Here is a 21,763-nt window from a genome sequence, read left to right on the forward strand (position 1 = left end):
CCCCCCCGCCCCAGCCCCCGCCCCCCCCCTCGCCCCGACGTTCACCCCCACCCACGTCTCCGCAACCACCTCCACCCCCACCACTCTGAGCCCCCCTCACCCCTACCTTCAAGTTGCCTCTACGAGGTCGGAGCCGATAGGTAGCAACTACCGCATCTAGCATGTCGGCAACAAGTAAGTTTTTTTTAAGATATTGTAGTAATTTAATTATTTATTTAATTAATATAAAACTAACAAATTATTCTTTTAAGGTTCTACCCCTCCTTCTGCCATACTATTTGCACCATTTGAGATATCATTCGGAGCAAGTACGGCTCAACATACTTGTCGTGGAAGGAGATCTCGATCGCCATTCAAGATCTTTGGTTTCAGAAGTTTGCGGTAAGTATCGTTCACAAATAAATTAAATTGTTTTTATTTATTTATCAATCAAACATAATCCTTATAATATTTGCAAAAGTGATTTTCCTGAAGCATTGAGCACGAGGAGCACATCTAGGGCAACTTCGTGCGCAAGGTAGCAATCGCCTCTAGGTGATGTCTATCGATATGCAGAAACCATGACAGCTTCGTCTGTGGCTCGAAGAGCTTGCTTTTGTTACGCTGCTTAGGGCCTGTGATTCTCCTAACTACTAGATAAAGAGGGAGCAGACAAAACTGAATAGGCGGTCGAACTATGGAGGCATGGGGACCTTCAAGAACACAAGTCAGGTGCTCCCAACTACGGAATACAAGTGGAGGCCGGTAAGATTTCATTTATTCTATAAGATTTTTATAGTTCGAAAATGTATTTTAACAATTTCTTTTACGGACAGGCAGTGGAGATTGGACGAGAGCCCTCCATCATCAATGTACATAAGCGCACCCTCAAGAGGTGATTCAACTAGTCCTGGATCAACGACAGATCCCGTGCAACCAAGCTAATTTATTAGTTAAACTAGTTTGATGTTAATATATGTTAGCTCTTATTGAATGTAATTACTTTTGTTTGCATAAGATATTCCAACAACTAAAGAAGAGCTGATCACAGGCATCGGGATGTATTACGATCCGCGAGCGTGATCCTTCCGAGTATGACCTGTGAAGGGAGATTGCTGGAGGGGAGAAGAAGGGTCGATTCTACGGGTTCGGGTCACAGAGATTTGCCTACAACCCACAGCCCTCCACCAGTGCATCTGCAACTTATACGTCTACCACATAGGATGAAGAGATCTCCAGGCGAAATGCAGCATTCCCTTACAGAGATGGAGGTCCGCTTCTCTCAAAAGAGGTCGGAGATGGAGGCAAACATGAAGGCCATGCTAAAGGCTGAGTTGGATTTCTATCAGTTGCGGATGAGGGAGCTTGGCAAGGAAGCAACAACACTGGAGCAGGAGAAAGCGGCGGAGGACGATGAAGATAGGATTAACGAGATAGAGGAGGATGATTAGAAGTTTTTTTTCTTTCTTTTTTTTATGTTTTATGTATATTTGAACATATATTTTTTATGTGAAAAGTGTTGTATATATTTTAGATTAAATGTATTTTATTTATTTTTTATTTGATTGGATAATTTACTATTTGACAACTATGTTATGTCATTAAATACTTAGAATTGTATATGTAATGTTGTGATAGTAAGTGTAATAATGTAAATACAAAAGAAATAATTTTTTTTTCTTACGATACAGGTTTTTGACGGTTTACCGGCAGTTTTGCGACTGTTCCAAACTTACCGGTCGACAAAAACGACGGCTAGCCGATAGACATTTTTACTAAGGTCAAACCGACACATAACCAACGATTCAAGGTGAGTCACACAATTTTCAATAATTAACCCATCAGTTATAAAAAAATGATGCTTAAACGATGTTTAACTAACAATTTTTACCTGCATCAAAAAACAGACGGGCGAGACACTTTTCCGACAATTAACCATCAGTTATAAGTAACGACTCATAAACGACGTAAAAATGAAGGTTTTGTTTACTTCAAAAACCGATTGGTGTGAAACTTTTCCAAAGTGCATGTACTCGCTATTTCGGACGAGAGCCGGTTATACGAATAAACGATAACCGATGAGTCAAAATTTCTCTAAAAGAACTACGACAATAAATTGTTCGATAACCATCTGTAAATTTATACCGTCGAAATATCAATCCGTTTTAGAATTACCCACAACCTTAAAATCATCGGTAACATTAAAAACGACGGTTTTTCATATCATAATCGATGGATTATAATCGTAAAAAAAAAACCTAAATTTATGTAGTGATATGTTTATCAGGCCGAGCTCGAGCCAGCTCCCGAGTCGGCTGAGCTAACTTACAACCCTAATGATGTCTAACCCTTCACCTCCATGAAAGTTAAATAAAATTAATTTTTATGCTATTTAATTAGAATTAGACGTGGTTAGTTGCAATCAACTTGTGATACCATCATTGCGTGTATTTATTATTTTTTAGCAAAGATTTCTAAATATCTCCTGTTTGTGGAACTCAATGTAATCATCTTATAATATACATCTTTGTTTTAATATTACTTAAAACCTAATTGATATACATATATGGTTCGAAGTGCATTGAAGATGGCGTCTATTATTCTGACCGTTGGATTCATCAACCAATCAAAATATCTTATAAAAGGTGAGATATTTTCACAAAATATCTTTTTTTATTTCAATCAATGGAGAGACAATAATGTCAATCACATAGACATGAATACTACAAGATGTATGAATGGAGCATTGTGGTCCTAATAATTAATCCACAACATTATATGTTGCAAGTTGTCCTAATTGCCGCACTAAATTCCATTGGCACATATTTCTCCCTTGTCTCTCTCAAAACAATGACATTTATAGAGGGAGTGGATGGCGGCCCTAAAGACAAACATGATAATACCATTATTAGTACACTCCAAGTTCAATAGGTCTATATCAAGTCATTAAAGCACATTTTGAAGGAATGGGCAAATGAACTTACATATTTATAGTCAAATCGATCGTCTCTACAAGAGAAATCCAACAAGACCAACATCGCTAAATTCTGAGATGATTAAAACTTTAAATCATGAAACAGAAATTTTATGGTTAATGAAGATCAAAGTGAGTCATTCGATCACGTAGTTGCAGGAGTTATTGGCTAAAGGGCCAAAATACCCCTCCCCAAATGTTATAAATACACCCTCTTCTCACTTGAGAAGGAGACGATGAGGAGTAGAATTTTAGTATTTTTCTGGACTGAATACTTGGCAATAACTTCTGGCCTGTGTAACCGTCAACCATCAATCATCATCGACCATCGCCGACCACCCCCGCTCCTCTGCTTACTTACGTCATATCCCAAATACAGATGTGCTAAATAACATCATAGTGAAGATCTTTTGTTAACTTCCAACCTACGTAGCCCTGGCCACCGTCATTCACCGCCCGTCGACTATCGTTGACCATCTCTGACTGCCCCTGCTCGCCACTATCAATGACCCCTACCTGCTAATGCCACATCCCAAATATGATTGTAGCGCATAATGTCATATTGAAAACCTGATGATAACATTCAGTTTCCATAACCACCAACCACAGTCAACCACCACTGGCTGTCACAACCTTACTTGAAGAAATGGTTGATGAATTTTTAAAAATTAATCTTTTTTCTTTCAAAAGTTTTAATTGATACTATTGTAGTCTTAAACGCAATGCGCATATCCACACCCATGCACAATTGTGTTGCACACATATGTTGTCTCTGGTGGCAATGTAATTTTAGCCAAACCTAGATCTTGACAGTAAATTTCACAATTTTGTTATATTCCGAACTCAAATTTGATGTTATAGAGCCTAATAGAGTCTTCATAACTAATTTTTAGTAAATTTCACAATTTTACATGCATTTCACAATTTTAATTAATATACCAACTTCAATAAAATTTGAAATTATGAATAATTTACTTGATCATTGACTTAAGACCAGGTCTATATTGACCTATAAGAAGAGGTCAAACTTCATAACATCTTGGAATTGTGCTCCTATATCAGATTAATATATTTTGGATTAACTAAATTTAGAATCATCCTTATGAAAATTATAAAGGGCTTTATGAAAATTATGAAAATTATTTTATATCATGTATTTAGCCTAAATACATGATAAAGGGCTTTGTTTGGTGATGAAAATTAGGGTTTATAAAGCAATGCTCCTTATGAAAGAAATCCTCTAAGGATCTAGTGTTGTTTATTTTTATATGTTTCCTCATGAATACATGATAAAGACCTAGCTCTACTAGCTTGATGCGGGCATCAAGAAAATAACATAAAAAGAACCCTTGATCTAAGCTCATCCTTGGCCAACTTATTTACATCAAATCTCCATCAAAGGAGCCTAAATATCAGGCCACGATCGACGTCGCCCTCATCATCGTTGACTATGTCTTCGCGGTAAAGGAGGGATTGTATGAATGCCCTTGCTATGGAGCTCTGCAAGGATTTTTTCTGTGGAGGGAGGTTTAAGGCCAAGAGGGAGGGGAAGCCATGGCTTCCTCATTGCCTCTTTCACCACCTTATCAATAACTTCCTCAGCCTGCAGAAAAAAAAAACAAAAGAGGGTTAGGTGAACTAATAATATTTAGTGTGTCATGATTATTGAAAGTTTGGCTTTAAATGATATAACAGATATTTTTAATGGGAGATTTACATGCATGCCAATAAATTTTTATATATTTACACATCTAACACTACTTGTACTTCAATTTTTTCAGACATATCATCTTATCTATGCATGAAAATGTGTATTCCATTCTTTAATGATGATATTTTTATGTGACATAAAATCTTAAGGGGGCGCAAATACAAAATAAATTAAAGTTTAGGTGCAACATTTATAAATATATAAAAATTTAATGTTATGTAGGTAAATGCATTATTATTATTATTATCACATCATGTTTCATTATATTGCGATTTGCTACGTGGATTTTGGATTTATGGACGTAGGGTTGCATGCTTATCATGTGAATGCACGTGAAGTTGGAAAGAGTCCGACACGTAGAATATCACCATTAGTGTGTGCACATGTATTGTCCCCTAAAATTTACCTTTATTGATGGCTACAAACAGCTATAATCTTTATGGGCCATATCAACCCTCTAGATTTGAAGAAGATATTATAAGCATATGTATGGAAAATGAGGTAGAGGTCTCCATATTATTATTTTAATTAAAGAAAAAAAAATGAAATAATTCTTTTAAATACATAAGATGGCATATATATATATATGTGTGAAAATTAAAGTTTATATGTTAAATACACAATATATAAGTGATATGTATATAAATCATCTATAATTTTTAAGGATGGACAAATGCTTGATCTGAAAATTAAATTAAATATTATTTTTCTATATTGATTTTTTTTAAGTATTTAAAAAATTATACAGGTCAAATAACTAAATTGTTAGATTTATTAAGGAAATTATAAACTTTTAGGTAATTAATTTATGTCTGGCGCACAAAAGGTCATGCTAATGAGCTACACATATAACAAAAAAAAATATCACAATAGTCCATATTTTAAATATATATATATATATATATATATACAACTAGTAGATGATGCAACTAGTAGGTGATGCATTCAGTGTCTCAATCTCCAAGTGGGAGATATGTTGGGTAATGTGAAGACTCAGTCCACCGAATTTAATTAGTTTCTTAATTAAGTATCACACCTACCGCTCACCTACCACATCCCACCTACCTCTCACCTACCCCTCTCATGGTTTTTATAAATAGTCTCTAATGGTTTAAAGGGAATGCAAGCCAAGCAAGACTAGGTCAAGTCATCTTGAGAGCTAAGAGAAAGAGAGGAAGAGAGAGAGAGAGGAAGTGAGAGAATAAAAGAGAGATTTTCTTGTAAACGTCGAGGCGCTCGACGGTGTAATTCCTCGAAGAAATAAATCCTCTGCAGCTCCGGAACGTAGGCAAATTTGTCGAACCACGTAAATCAGTGTCGTTCTGGTGTTTTTTCTCTGTATGCAATTTTACTCGTTCAAATTTTTACTTTATTGTCGTCGTTTTTCACAACAACTGTTATCAAAGCCTTGGGTTCGAATCTAAGGAAGAACAATGGGCGGAAACAAAGTGATGATATCTGGGTCGAGAAGTTCAATGACACAGATTTTATTTACTGGAGGATGCAGATAGATGATTACTTCTATGGGAAGAAACTTCATCTTCCGTTACTAGGAAAGCGATTAGAGAAGATGGACGAGGCGGAATGGAATCTGTTGGATCGACAGGTTCTTGGGGTTATACGATTAACCATGTCGAGATCGGTAACGTCATCAAGGAGAAGACTACTGCAGATCTCATGGTGGCTTTATCAAGTATGTATGAAAAACCATCCGCGAATAACAAGGTGCATCTGATGAAAAAGTTATTCAACATGAAGACGGCGGAATGTGTGTCTGTTGCTCAACACCTGAATGATTTTAACACTATCACAAAACACTATCACAAATCCAAATCAGTTGTCGTCTGTTGAAATTAATTTTGATGATGAGATACGTGTGTTGATATTATTGACATCATTGTCAAATAGTTGTGAAGCCATGAGGAAGGTAGTTAGCAGTTCTGCAGATAAATCTAAGCTGAAATATGATGATATTCGTGATTTGATTTTGGCTGAGGAGGTGCGCAGGAAAAATTTTGACGAGACCTCGGGTTCGATTTCGGCACTGATTGTTGATTCCAGAGGTAGATCACAAGACAGAAACTCAAACCGTGGAAGATCAAAATCAATCAAAATCAAAGTCACAAAGTCAGGTCAACAGACAACCTGCTAGAATTGTGGCAAGGCTGGCCACATAAAAAAGAACTGCATGAATCCTAAGAAGAAGGAGAATGATGACGTTATGTTGTAACTGAAGAAATACAGGTTCTGTTGATGACTGGATACTGGATTCAGGAGCTTCCTTCCATACATCTTCCCATCGGGAGTTAATTTGAAATTATGTTGCAGGTAACTTTAGGAAGGTATATCTGGCTGATGGAAAAGTTCTGGACGTGGTGAGGATGGGGTAGGGATGGGAGACGTTGATATTACATTCCCTAACAAGAGCAAATGAACTTTGCAAAGGGTCAGACACGTTCCTGAGTTGAAGAAAAATCTCATCTCTGTTGGGTAGCTCAATGAGGGAGGTCATTCGATAGTGTTCTCAGATAACACCTGGAAGGTTACCAAAGGAGCATTAGTATTGGCTCGGGGTAAGAAGACTGACACACTATATATGACTACAGGTTTAATCAGGCGAGGACACATGAGTCAGATGTGCATTATGGGGATGCATAAAAAGGTCAATTTCTTGAAAAGTGGTAGAGCGCCAAAGACAAGAAAACCGGACATTGTACAGACAAATGGTGGAGAACCACAACGCTATGAATAAATCTTGCAAGATGAGAATTCGAGCAAGTGGGAGCTGACTAAGAAGGAGGAGACGGATTCCCTACCAGGGAATCAGACTTGGGAGCTGACAGAACTTTTACCAATGAAGAAGACATTGCACAACAAGTGGGTGTACCGAGTGAAAACTGCACTTGGTGGCAGTAAGAGTTACAATGCTGAACTTGTTGAAAAGGGCTTTCAGCAGGGGCAGGATATTGCTCATGCAGTGGAAGTTGTAAGCAAATACAAGAGTAACCCAGGAAAGAGCTTGGTGGTATGAGACTACGTTAACAGTGATATGTCAACTGAGGGTGTTACTCATGAGAAACTGAAGTTGTGCTCAACTTCAGCTGGTCTTCTAGCATGAAGACAAAGGCTTCGAGTTGCAGAGGTGGATGATATCATGTTTGAGGAAAAGGTCGGTATAGCTAGTAGATGATGCAGCTAGTAGGTGATGTATTCAGCGTCTCAGTCTCTAAGTGGGAGAATTGTTGGGTAATGTGGGGACCCGATCTACCGAATTTAATTATCTTCTTAATTAAATATCTCACCTACCGCTCACCTACCTCCCACCTACCGCTCTCATGGTTTCTATAAATAATCTTTTTTGGTTTAAAGGAAATGCAAGCCAAACAAGACCAAGCCAAATCATCTTGAGAGCTAAGAAAAAGAGAGGAAGAGAGAGAAGAAAATACAATGGGTGTGGATGTGGTTGGTTGAATCTATAAATATTTTTTAAAGTTGAATTATAAGAAAATTAAGATTTGGTATCCTAAATACTAATCTAATTTTACCTTGTTGTATTAGAAGCTTTGCTTGTAAAAGGGGTAAATTTGTCATTTTCTATTTTTATTAGGTTGTCATAATCTCTCTTATTTATAGGAGGAATTAGAGTTGATTTTAGTATGTGGAGTTGTAACCCTATTTCACTCATTGGGGACAGAAAGATTTACACCAAACCACCAAAATCACACCATGTTTGATTTGTTGTTCGTTATGTAAGAACCAAATTTTTTTCTTATCTTTTTTATTCATTTACACGATTTTTGTTTATTTCCTTCCTTGATCACCTCCGACTTACCGACTTCAATTCGATTCTTTCCTTTCCTGCCTCACCCTACCACATTGATCACTCTGTCTCAATCAATTATTTAATGAGGTTGTAGGTCTCAGATTTGTAATCACTCTCCCTCTTGCTCCTTTCTCTGCCGATCGAGCGACCTCCTCTCAAGCTCCTTTCCTCTCTTCTGGTTTCACTCAACGCCATTGCCTTCATGACTAAACTCCCCCGCAACATTGTTAGAGCTAGCAATAAAGGAAATGGCAGGATTGTGACTTAGAGTCCACCGAACTCTGAAATCCCACATTCCTCTTCCTTCCATCGCTCATACCCGAGACTATCGAGGAAGGTAACCCTCTGTGTCCGCCTTCCTCCCTCTCGCGCACCACAACTCCTTCAAAACTTGTGAATCCATCTGCCAATGGGGCTTCGTAACCCGATATTTAAGACAAAATAGAGGAGAAAAAAGATTTAAAGAGTTGTAGGAATTGAATGCTCATTTTTAAATTATTAACTAATATTAATTAAGTTCTTAATTTCTTCCTTTTAAAAATATAATATTTTAATAAATAACAGTAATAGTAATAGTAATATATGGAGTAGGTTGCACCTAATTTGACGAAAAACGAGTTAATTCAAAACTATTCACATTTTGAGTTCTAATTATGTAGTGTAGCTAGTTCAACCATTTGTTGCTTTGAAATATCTTTTCCAGCCTTCTCGAGGTACGTAATTACTTATTATTAGAGGATGAACGTACCCTTCTTAGTTAGGGGTGTTATTCCTTATTAATTGTAGTAGAAGCATATCTATTGCTTGTGTTTGTCAATCCTGCCCATACTGCTTTAATTATGATGTTGCACTTGTTATAGGCTTACTTTATTGTTCATGATGAAATTGCTAACTGCCTTAATTTATTGTTGCATATTTGAATAATCTCGCGATTATAGTGTTTTTCCTTTTATTACATTTTAAAAATCTGCATTTTTGTTATATCACAAGCATCAATAAAATAGCATAATTCTTTTATACCTGTGGAAAATATTGGATATGCTTGTGTGTGATGGTGTGTAGGTCGGTGGAACCCTTTTGAGTATGAGCTAGCCATGCCAAGAGGCCCACATAATCACGACTCTAAAGAAAATCGTCGGATTTCCTTGGGTTGGTATTTGACGTTCCCGGTTTCATGATGTCTATTAAAACCAACTGTATAAATATAAATGAAAAACATAATAATAAGGAACTTAATTACATGTTTCCTTATGGTATTTGAGTATATTTGATTTATTATTCTCTTTTTGCTTCATGATATATATATGCACGAAGTGCTCGTCCTTATTTATTGTTCATACTGCATGCCTCATTTCTCATTGTCGTTTATGTTTTAATAATTAGTTATTACTTGTTGAGTTTATCAAACTCATTCCCGATATTTTTATATCATATGTTCTAATCATTTGTCAATAGGACCGTCTCCACAAGAGCAAGTTTTTCAGTTCTTGTTTATCAGTTTTGGTATTTTTCCGTTGTATTTTTTTTTTAGTTGGGTCTAGATATATGTTTTGATTCAACTAAATTTCTATTTTCAGTCCAAATTGTATCATTGAACTTTCAGAATTACTAAATTTTTTTTTATATTTGCAATGCAAGTCTTTCTTTGAAAATACAAAATATGTTCAAATCATTTCCTCATGCCCTACATTGTCGGGATGGACCGACTTCCTGACCCGAGGTGTGGCAAATAATGTAATTTTAACTATTATAAGTTTATGAAATAAGATCCATAGTCTCTATGAGGTTTTAACAATAATTCATTTCAAATATCCCTAGATTTGGTTTTTTATTCAATCTTTATTTCTGCTAATCTTTTGATTCCTAGTCATATAATAAATAAAAGTGAAGGAGAGAGTCTTTATAAGCATTGTGGTATGCATGCAAATTTTCCTTTTTCAAATAAATGAGAGAAATTATAGATTTACCGGGCAATGATCGTAGGTGCTTTCCAGCCTTCCTTGTCTATCACCATAACTCTCAAGCCCATTGTTACTTAAAGCAGGACCCTACATAAGTAAGAAAATAAAAATAAAATAAAATAAAATATGAAATTTCATTTTTTTTTTTAATAAATAAAAAGGATAATGCTTTTTATCTATGAAAATTGAAAAAATATATATTTTTTGTCATAAAATGAACCTGTGGAGGCATGTAATACTGGGCATAACCATAACTATAGTGTGGTAGGACAGGACAGCCCCAAGCATCTGCGTGACTCTGAAACAGTTCATGATTCTTCAGGTACATATTAACAATCAAACATCAAAACATCAAAGTTATGCATAATACTACAAAATATTTCTATTTATAAAACTCTTTAAAATATTCAAAAATTTTGGAAATATAATATTTTTAATGTGTAAAATTAGGTGTAAAGTGTCTAAATTTTACGTGGGATTATTTTAATCTCAGAATTTATAGAAGTATCAAAATAGTGTCAGACTTCTTATACTGTGGCTGAAACAGTCACCATGAAGTACTATTAGAGCTCAATTTTAAAATGGAAGGGAAGTATTTTGAAACTTCTATAAATTCTGAGATTAAAATGACACTTTATGCAATAAAAAGGGGAGTAAGTTTGGGAAATGAAGGAAATTGTAACAAATACCTCTGGGTAAATGTTGGTTGGCCAATTCTCAGGAGGTGGAGGCCATGATGGGAAACCAGAATGCCTCCACATCTGAACATGTGGGAGGTGATAAGTTTGATGAGGCCATATTGGATAAGGTTGGCTTGGTGGAATTATATAATTAGAATGGTAAGGAGGAAAGGCCATGACTGGTTTCTGCAAGTAACCTTTTTGTGAAGGATCTGCGTGTAATTGCCATCTTCTGTCATCTTCCTTTGGCAGTATGTGCCTTTTATGCATTCTAAATTTCTGCATATGAGAAAACTCAGACCCATCAGATCTTCTATAATAGATATGGAAAGTATGGACCACATTTGCTTGAAGATAAGATTTTTTATTTGGCTCTCTAACCTGCAAGTGGCTGGCTACATTATGTCTTGTAAGACCATCAACCTTCATCAGCTCGAGTATCTTTGATGGAATGGCTTGATCAATACCCAGCTGCTCGATAGCCTTAACAAATCTTTTGTGCAGCTCCGGTGTCCAATCTACCTGAATTGTCAAATAAATTAGTTTAATTTTTTTTAAGAATTGCAGTCATAAGAGATCTTACCTTCATTTTTCTCCTGCTTCCTCTCACTCTATTCAAGCAAGAGCTAGTATGAACGAAAGGCTTCTCCTTTGTTGGGTTCTCCAAATCAGAATCCTCATTCTCTGCATTTTCTCTGGATAAAACATTTAAAGAGATTTCTTTAGCAGAATCCAACTCTACTTCAGCTGCAGCTTCTTCACTATTTACTGCAGCAGTGAAGCTATTGCAAGCATTGTCGACGAATTTTGTTCCAGAAAGATTGCATTTTTGCGTTTCAGACAATTCTGTGTCTCCAACCGAACAATCTTTCTCCAAGCACTCAGTTTGATCATGAAAAACCTTATCTTCTCTCAATCTCCCTCCTTTAATCAACTGTGGAGTTGAAGATTCCGAAAATTTATCATTTTCCTTCTCCTTTATATTCATTCCTTCATGTTCTTGCTCCATATCAAAAAATTGTGGAGGAATCTCAATTTTAAGTTCGCTGAAATTGCGCTGCATCTGAAGCGCTGATGAAACTGTTTCTTTGACAGGTTTTAATGGCATTGAGATGGCATTTCTCCCTGCATTGAATGCCTGTTCAGGGCTAATGGACTCAGACGACTTTCTCATGGCTTTCTTCTTATTTTATTACAAAAGGGAAATACTTAAAAAATGATGAGATTGTGACCTTGTGGATGATATGTTGCCATATGTTTCTTAGTTTTTCTTCTGATAATGGTTTCTGAACAAATTCTGCAGCACCCAGCTGAAATTATAGGAAATTTTTTTTTAAAAAAAACCCAGTTTTCTACATCAAACTGCCTAAATGAGGAAGAAAGTATAGAAGGATTTAGTTGCTACATATATAAATGCAATGGATTTTGTGAAATATGTAAGGGTCCGTTTGGGTCAGCTTATTTGGTCAATAGCGTTTTGAAAACTCACTTGAGGTAAATTGCGTTTTGACAGTTTATGCGTTTTTTTCAAAATGCCGAAAATAACATTTTTACACCGCACCTATCTAGGTGCGGTGACAACTTTATGGCAGCGGCCTGGGCATTTCCAAAATAATAAAAAATTTATAATACTCATCGCACTTAGCTTATCAGCAGATTATTCAATAAGCCGCAGCATAATTTGTATTCACTTTTGAGCTCGGAATGTCAAGCAAAAAAAAAAGGTATTTACATACATAAAAACCGCATTATTCTCATATATTTACATATCGAACATCAAAATTAGCAATTTTACTTGCACAACAATAAATCTCTATATAATTTTCTCATTCATGATTCAACAAAACCCACAAAACTCACCGCTATGCACTTCATCACAGTGTTCAAGCAATGAACTTTCGAAATAACTGCAACAAAACAAGATCATGAAATTGAAAAAGTGAGCGCTCAGGTTATGAAAACTGGGGTTTGATTTCTAATATCAAATTTCACACAGTTAGTAAGGAAAATTTGTCCTCCGAAGTAAGAAATGTTTGGGTGAGTGATACCTATGGTTGGAATGTCCTTAACCATTTCAAGAAAGTTAAAGCCGGCTGGACCGCTAGCAGTCACCTGCAAAAAAGTTTCTTAATATTTTAATTTAAATAAAATATGTTTGTTGTGGTAATTATTTTCATTTTTTTTTTTTGATATTTTTGAATAAAATATGTTTATTTTTTAACATAAAAGTGGTTTTTAAATACCAACAACCCAAAATATTAAATATAACATTTTAACCGTCCGAATTTTAAATATAACATTTTAATAATTTTTTCATTAAAACCGCACTTTTAAAACCGAAAAAAATATTATATCAGGACTCCGCACGTAACTCCGCACGTAGAGTTACGTGTGGAGTCCAATAAAATAAGGGGAATGTTCCCGGTAACACAGGTAATGCAGGGGAATATTCCTTCCGTGTTATTTAGGTGTTATTGTGTGTTATTCATGTGTTATTGTGATTTGAGAATATTTTTGGTGTTATAATAACACAATAACATATCAATAACACTTGAATAACACACAATAACACTTGAATAACACGAGAGGAATATTCCCCTGTGTTACCTGACCGATTTTTTTTTGTTCTCACATTCACGTGTGTGGTGCGGAGTCCTGATTTAATATTTTTTTCCTTAAACCCACTCATGAAGGTTTGAGTGAAGGTTTTGCGTGGTTTAAAATGTTATATTTCATATTTTGTGTGGTGGGTATGTAAAAATCTCAAATTAGGGTTTTAAAAAATAAAAAAAGAAAAAAATTTAGTTCTTTCGGTAAGAAATTACCTCTACAATTGCGATATGGTAGTTCTCGGCCTTCCTTAAGACAGCTTCCAGTGCTTCTTCTCCTTTGCAGAATGAATGTACTGCAAATAACACAATTTCATTGTTCTATACATAGAATAAGCATATATCAATTATTAATGGGGAAATTTACATACATAACACACAATTCTTATGTATTTACACATCTAACATCTAAACTTTAATATTTACATTTCTATCAAGTTCCAAGTAAGAATTGCTACTGAGGTGGTAAGATTTAGGGTTTGTTTGGGGCAGCATGTGCGTTTCAGGATAAGTTGTTTTTCCGAAACGGCGGCCCGCGGGCTGGCCGCAGGAGTCGACCCGCGGCCTGCGTTTAGTGTAAAAATTCAAACGCAATTTCAAATAAGCTGGCGAAACACACGAACCAAATGGTACGACGGCGTTTTCAAAACGGACCCTTAATATTTACATTTTCTTTCACTTAATGTGTGGACTAAAATCATTGCTTCAGAGTTGATTGTGATGGGTATTTGTAGGTTTTAAATTGATGTTAATTTTTAAATGTATCCCATCAAATAATATTACAATCATGATTGGCGAGATGGCCTTAGTCCAACTAAATGGGGCCGATCTTATAAATCTTTATTTATTTGTTCATTCCTGACAAGTAATGTATTAAGTTGTGTAAAAAAAAGATAAAAAAGGAAGAAAAATATAAATGTTTGGTTTTTATTTCATAAATCTCGTTGCGGCTGAAAAATTCACGGCAGAAGAGTGATAATTTAATGTCTTAGTGTTGCACGAAGATCCAACACATATACAGAAAAGTAGCGAGATGAAATACAAAGTTATTTTACTTGGAAAACCTCGGAAAGAGAAAACTATGGGTCTTGCCCGGTCAAAATAGTCCATTATATGTTTGTGAGTACATGAGTACACCTTTCTCTGATATCAAATGATTGAGTTTGCAATCTTATACTGAAAACTACACTTGTCTTTATATAGCTAAGAAAAATAGAAGTGCCACGAAATTCCAAAATAATCGTGTCTGGTTACAACCAGTGGTGGTCGACGACCTGTGGTCGGTAACAGCGAGCAATAGTCAATGATGGTTGTTAGCCGACTATTGAGGCCAGTGATTACTCGTCGGGTCTTCTGCCCGTAATAGGCCCTGGAATTTCACTTTTCATTCTTTTCTTCCCCTCCGTTCAACAGAAGAGAAGAAATCTATTTTTTTTTTTAGGAGAGACATTTTGTTCTGACGCTCCCGATCTGAGAGCTTTGAAACCGCGAGCCAAGAAGTCTAGCAAAAATGCGGAAGACCCAAAGGAGCACAAACTTGTGGGATTGCGAGTCATTGCGATGACGGGCGGAAAGAGGAGTGAAGCCTTGTGCGACGATAGGAAGAATCGTGTGAAAAAGGAAGAGGCACAAAATCTCGCGCAACTGCGGGAAAATTCCGAAGCTGAAATGCGAAGCAGAATCACAAACAATCACTATCCTCACTTGTTAAGACTTTTTTGGATTCTTTTGTCATCCTTTTGTGCCGGAGTCTATAATAGATGTTTATGTGTGTAAGAGCTCATTTCTTGTTGTGTTCAGTTTCAGATCTCTTGTGTGGAGTCACTTTCCACTTTGTGGGCTATATCCTAGGAGGTGGTGGTGCTTCAGCTATATCCCCTCTGATTTGTGATTGTATCATCCCTCTTACCTTGTCCAAACTTTCTCCTCCTTACTCCTCTGTCGCCGAACTTCTCACTGTCACCCCTACACCCAACTAATCCCCCTCCCTGCAAGTTATTACTGTTTTTTGCCTTCCTAACTCCTTTCATGCTCCTCCGAACCATCCCCCTGCTCCGCCCCGCCCCTCTACTACTGCTGAGGAGCACCTATAACCTTCCCACTTATTGCCTCTATAGTTCTGACACATCCCTTCGCTACCACCCACCTCCCGTAACTGTCTTCATCCCTTCTAATCATTCATATCCCTCTAGCGGACCTCCACCACCCAATGGTATACATTTAGGAGTGTTTGTTTGTGTCATTTAATGTATTGTGTTGTTTTTTTCCGTTTGAGTGATGTTGTGATCATCTTTTAATATTAATGAAAGATTGTTTTTTATGTTTATATTTTTCTTACTAGTTCTGGTATCATTTGATATTATAGCTAGTCCAACCCTAGTCCCATTCTAGGGTTTCCGAGCATCCGCCATAACCCACAAAATTTTCTTCCTACCACCCAATATGTGTTTCGCTGCCACATGTTCCTAAGCCTAAATTCTCTTTGTTGAATTTTAAATATCAGCAATCTTAACCTAATTATTTTTACCCTTTTTCACCTTCACTAAAATTTTGCCTCCCTATTTCTAAACCCTAACCATGCCACAAAGGAGATATATGTTCGAACTTACTTGGGACGAGAAACGCCTAGAGCTCCACCGTCTTCAGCGGAGACTTATGAATATTGAAGAGGAAATCCAGTGAGAGGTTACCCTCAATTATGATCTGGAAAGTCGAAGGGAAGAACTAGACAAAATGAAGATGAAGTGAGAAACACAATGTCAGTTCCTACTAACTTACTATAGGTAAAAGTTGCAGACTTTAGTTTCTAAAGAGGAGAGATCATATCACCAAGTGATCCCCCTTGCTACTATCTAGCGAAGCTAATCCACAAATCTATCATAGCCAAAATAATGTTGCAAATGCCAAAGATTCAGACATGTGGAATCAAAATGCACAACCTAGGGATTAACCTATTTCACAAAGCAATGCATTGTTGAGTCCTCTGGTGAGCACAGTGCAGACAATGAAGAATAGGTTGAGCAAGAACTTTTATCTGATACATCCAATATCTTTTCTCCGTGTGATCAAAAGGAACATGAGATATTTAATGGAGAATTTCTTTTGTAGGCATATAGTGATCACATAGACCAGAAGATGTCGGAATTTAAAATTTCAGTAGATGATCATAGTGATGACCAATTGATAGCATATTAGTCAACTACATTTCCGGCCCCCACCCCAGTGCTCCATAGGAATAGACGTAGAAGAGCCTCCAACCTCATGAGACTGATGCGGGCGCGCTAGGGTAAGCGCCCGATTGCCGACGCTGAAAGCTCCTCGATGCGGGCACTTTTAAACCGTAGGGCCAGAAGCCTCGTGAAAATGCAGAAGACCTGAAGGAGCGCAAACTTGCGGGATTGCGAGTCATTGCAATGATGGGCGGGAAGAGACTTGAAACCTCGCGAGACAGCGAGAAGAATCCCACAAAGACGAAAGAGACGCAAATATTAGCGCGACTGGGGGAAAATTCCTGTGAAGGCAGAAACGAGAAGATAATCGCTAAATATCACGATCCGGGTGGAGGTTTGGCAAGTTGCTGCACATGTAAAGACCTTTTAGGTTTCTTCTGCCCTCTTTTTGTGTAAAAGCCTTTTAATAATTATTTTATGTGTGTAAGAGTTGAGTTCTTGTTGTGTTCAGTTTCATATCTCCCGTGTGAAGTCTCTTTTCTCTTTGTGGGTTTTCTTTGAGAAGGTGGTGGTGTTGCAGCTATATCCCCTCCGAGGTTGTGATTATACCCTCCATCTCACCTTCTCCAAACCTTCTCATCCATGTAAAACTATGTAAAACTCGGCTAGCAATAGCGGGAAGCGGCACTGACAGTGACCAACAATAGTAGCAGGTGAAGGCAACAACATAAGACCGTGAGCAGTGGGCAACGAAATTTGCTATTTTAGAAAATCACCCAAATCTAATGAATGGAAATGTATCAGTTTTAAACCACAAGGTAAATTTTAAAATCATCAAAATTTTACATTGCATTCCATTTTCATCCAACCAAACAACATCTTAAAAACTCTTTCATTTACACTGCTAATTCAGGCCTAATTTTTCTGTGTGGGCTCCTGACGTAACTCTACGTGCGGCGGAGATTATTCCTGAGTTATTTTTCATGTTATTTCTGGGTTATTTTCAATAATCCCGAAATAACCCAGAAATAACCCGTGGTCTTTATTTTAAAGTTATTTCTGGGTTATTTCGGGATTATTGAAAATAACCCAGAAATAACCTGAAAATAACTTAGGAATAATCTCCGCCACACGTAGAGCTTCGTCAGGAGTCCGGACAGAAAATGAGCTTCTAATTCAAACAACCAAATAACTCCTTAAGGTTTTAATGATTACCAAAATATTCTTATTTCAATAAAATAATACTAACATATTAGAGTTTTAGAGAGCAAATTCCCCAAGTTACCCTCCAATTATTTGCAGCCTAAATCCCCTGTAAATCTTATATATCTCCCATGCTGGCCATTCCTCTATTTTTTTTTTTTTTTTGCAGTGTAAATAAAAATATAGATCGAATATAATTACAAAATTACATAAAGTTAAGGAAGATTTATGTAAATACCACTTAATCCCTATATATATATGTATATATATATATGTATGTATATATATATATGTATGTATATATATATATATCTATGTATATATATCATCTTATCTAAACAAGAAAGAGTTTATTTTAAGTTTTAAAAAAAAAATTTAAAATAATAGTATTTTTGATGTGATATGAAAATTTTGAATGATATAAATGTAAAAGTGTTAGATATAAAAATACTTGATTAATCCTCATAATTGTGTATTACCAAACATTCTCATGCTGATTGCTTGATTATTCGCTGATCTGTAGTCTAATTATATAATTAGTCTAGATGTAATTAAAATTAATAAGCATAATGACCAACCTAAATATAGTTCTAAATCTCTACTCCTGAATTATTTATCTGATGAAATATAATTTTCATGATTAAAATAAAAATATTCCCACATTAAGATAGATTACAAAGCACATAAATCCCATTTCTTGCAAAATCCTACTCGCAATCAGATGGCTTCTTTAAATCCGCTGTAATATATTTTGGTCCAACGAGCAAGCAAATCATTTCTGTCTGAATTCAGATCATTTAACGCCAAAAGATAGTACTGGGCTGTCACCAGGCTGTCTGGAGACGGATTTATAGCAGGATTATTTGGATGTAGGCTAAATCTGGTGAGACAATCATTTTGGGCAAAATAAAGCCACTGGTTTGATGAATCCGTCGGATTTCGCACGTAAATCCAATGAATAGATGAATTTGTTGGATTTACGGGATAGAGCTATTGGGATTTATGTGGATGTACGCAGAACTTCCCAGATAATTTTAACGATAAGTTAATAAGACTTACTAAATCTTATTAACTTATATCTAATCTTTTGCCAGACAACACAACAGAGCTCAGATTTCGTTACTGAAGAAAGGAAGAGCAAAAAGAAGGATCTTCCTAAACAGTAAAAAAGTTTAGAAGAAATAGTCCAACTAAGCTAAAATATTGGGATAGATCTTTGATGAAAACCTTATTAGTTACGTTGACTTATAAAAAAGCCACAAACAGAAAGAAGAAAAAGCAGATTAAAAGATCTGAACTGAGAAAAAAAAAAAAGAAAAAAAGAAGTTTTTTTTTTTTTTTTTTTTTGGCTTACCCATGTAATCCATGGCTTCAAGTTTCAGTTTAGTTTCAGCGGCAGAATCTTCATCTTCATCACACAGCAGTATCCGAAGTCCTTTAGGAAAATCCTTCCACACAGACAAATCATCAGCAGAGCAAGACATAACTGGTTTTGCATGTTTCTCTCAAGCGAAACTACAAAGCCATGCATGAACTCCCCATTTCAGTACACAAAGTCCACAAAATCGCTTCACCAATCCCAACTTTTCAGCATAACAGAGAAAAAACTAAAACAAAATATTGCTGAATCTCTGAGAAGTTTTCCTCATAAAACTTCTTTCTCTCCAACTCTAAAAGAAGTGGTTTCCGTGCTATAATTAGAGCAAAGCATCAGAGAACTTAGCAATGTGATGATTAATGGAGAAGAGGACCAATCAGACTGATGAAAAGTTGATCAAGAATATGCCAAAAGGTACACTGACAGTAAATTTGAGAAAGTTGAGAGAGATGAAACTCTCTCTCTTTCTCTCTCAGCTTTTTTAGATAGGACCAACAACAGATGGGTGATGCTCTATCTTTCAAATATGTCAGAAAGAGAACACGGAGCCATTTTGGTGAGATTAAAGGTGGATGTGAAATATGGATGTGATATGTGGTCAGTTTTCTTCAGGGGCCACATATTATCTTATTACAAAAAAACATATCATTTGGGAACATTATATATGGTTATTAGGGCTATAAACGAGTCGAGTTTGGGCGAGCTCAGACTTGACTTGTATTCGACTCGTTTCAAATAGTTTGTGTTCGAAATCGGCTCGTGAACAGTTTATTTGTGTTCAGCTTGATTTAAATATTCGTGTTCTTGTTCGGCTCGAAATTGACTCGTTAAACTAAAATTGAGAAAAATATATGTAAAGTGTGGGATTTGAACCTGGATCAAATCTATACAACAGAAAACACTAACCACATTGCCACATGAGATATTATGATTTAAATATAGACATAAATATATATAATATATTATTATATAAATAATATATGTAATATATTGTTATATAAAAAGTTATATAATTTTTTTTTTCAAGTCATTTCAAGCCGAACACGAGCGAACAAACTGTTGTTCGTGTTCGGCTCGTTTACATTTCAAACTTAAAAATTTGTTCATGCTCAGCTCGTTAGGCTTAACGAACGAGCCGAACATAAGCTGCTTAATGAGCCGAAAACGGGTTGTTCACGAACAACAAGCCAAATTGATAGCCCTAATATTTATATAGCAATTTACATCCATGCCAAACCAATTGTTTAGAATTTTAGGGCAAAGAAACACAAATTCAGAAGAAAACACAGAAATTTGCCGAAGTTCGGTAAAGATGTTTACGTCATCGGCAGCAGAGCTGCGACTATTCTTCAATTCAGAAAAAGAATACATAATACAGAATAATCTCTAGTATTATAAATAGACATATATATAACCCTGGAGTACAATATGTAAGTACAATATGTAATTATAAAATTACTCATGTACTGTATCGCGGGGGGTTGCCCCTTCACCCCGAACTCACATAACGAAACTCCCCCGATTGGACAGATTCTTCCGCTCCTCTCCACTGGCTCGCTCCATTTCGCTCTAGCATTTGTCCCTCATTTGGTATATGAGTCATAAACACTTATATATATTTATATACAGCTTACATACCTACGTATTTACATATCTAGCATCTAAAGTTTACACTTTACATTTATACCACTCATGCATCAAAAATACCATCATTTTAACTTTTATGAAGTGCAATGCACGTTTTCATGTATGGGTAAGATAGTATGTGTTGAAAGATCTCGAAAATACTAATAAGTATATTTCATATTTGTTATAGCTCTTTATTTAGAGAGTTGTAAATTACATAAGGGATCTTGAGAATCTCTATTTATTTCTCTCCTTAATTAGAGAGATTAGTTATCTCTTATATTTTATTATTCTTTTTCTTTTCTATTGTCTTTTGTGTTTATTTCTTTCCTTACCAGTAAAGTTCTGTAATGGGTATTTATACCCCTCTGCATCAATAAAATAATGTCCTCTTATATTTTTTCATGGTATCAAAGCCATACCAATCTTCTTCGGTATGACGACTTCTTCATAATTCGATATCTAGTCCCTCTTCTTCGATGTTGGAGTTATTCGTTGTGGCGGCGTTCTCGGCGGTGCCGCTCATGTTATACTTACCTCCGGTGAGAAGCCTCAATCTATTAGTGCAGACGATGGAGTTCTTCTTCAGGAAATCCTCCGGCTACGCAGACCATGTTATTCCTCTGCTCCGCTTAGGCTTCTGTCTGCC

At 36.1% G+C, this 21,763-nt stretch overlaps 1 protein-coding gene across 2 annotated transcripts; it reads right to left on the minus strand.

The window, feature by feature from the left end:
- Nucleotides 1-4,153: 4,153 nt before the first annotated feature.
- Nucleotides 4,154-20,007, minus strand: LOC110022814 (two-component response regulator-like APRR2). 2 transcript variants are annotated; one of them, XM_020721929.1, is made up of 11 exons: nt 19,465-20,007; nt 13,954-14,033; nt 13,177-13,240; nt 12,989-13,035; nt 12,361-12,438; nt 11,712-12,266; nt 11,510-11,650; nt 11,138-11,407; nt 10,669-10,746; nt 10,455-10,535; nt 4,154-4,556 (listed from the first exon to the last, which is right to left on the minus strand). In XM_020721929.1, exons 1-11 carry the CDS (start codon nt 19,592-19,594, stop codon nt 4,392-4,394), a joined length of 1,689 nt encoding a protein of 562 aa, XP_020577588.1. In that variant the 5' UTR covers nt 19,595-20,007; the 3' UTR covers nt 4,154-4,391. The 2 variants fall into 2 exon arrangements, with proteins under 2 accessions (XP_020577588.1, XP_020577587.1); XM_020721928.1 differs by having other exon boundaries at nt 10,669-10,764.
- Between the last annotated feature and the right edge of the window lie 1,756 nt (nt 20,008-21,763).

Source organism: Phalaenopsis equestris, unplaced genomic scaffold, assembly GCF_001263595.1.
Source record: "Phalaenopsis equestris unplaced genomic scaffold, ASM126359v1 Scaffold000202, whole genome shotgun sequence".
NCBI classification, from domain to species: domain Eukaryota; kingdom Viridiplantae; phylum Streptophyta; class Magnoliopsida; order Asparagales; family Orchidaceae; genus Phalaenopsis; species Phalaenopsis equestris.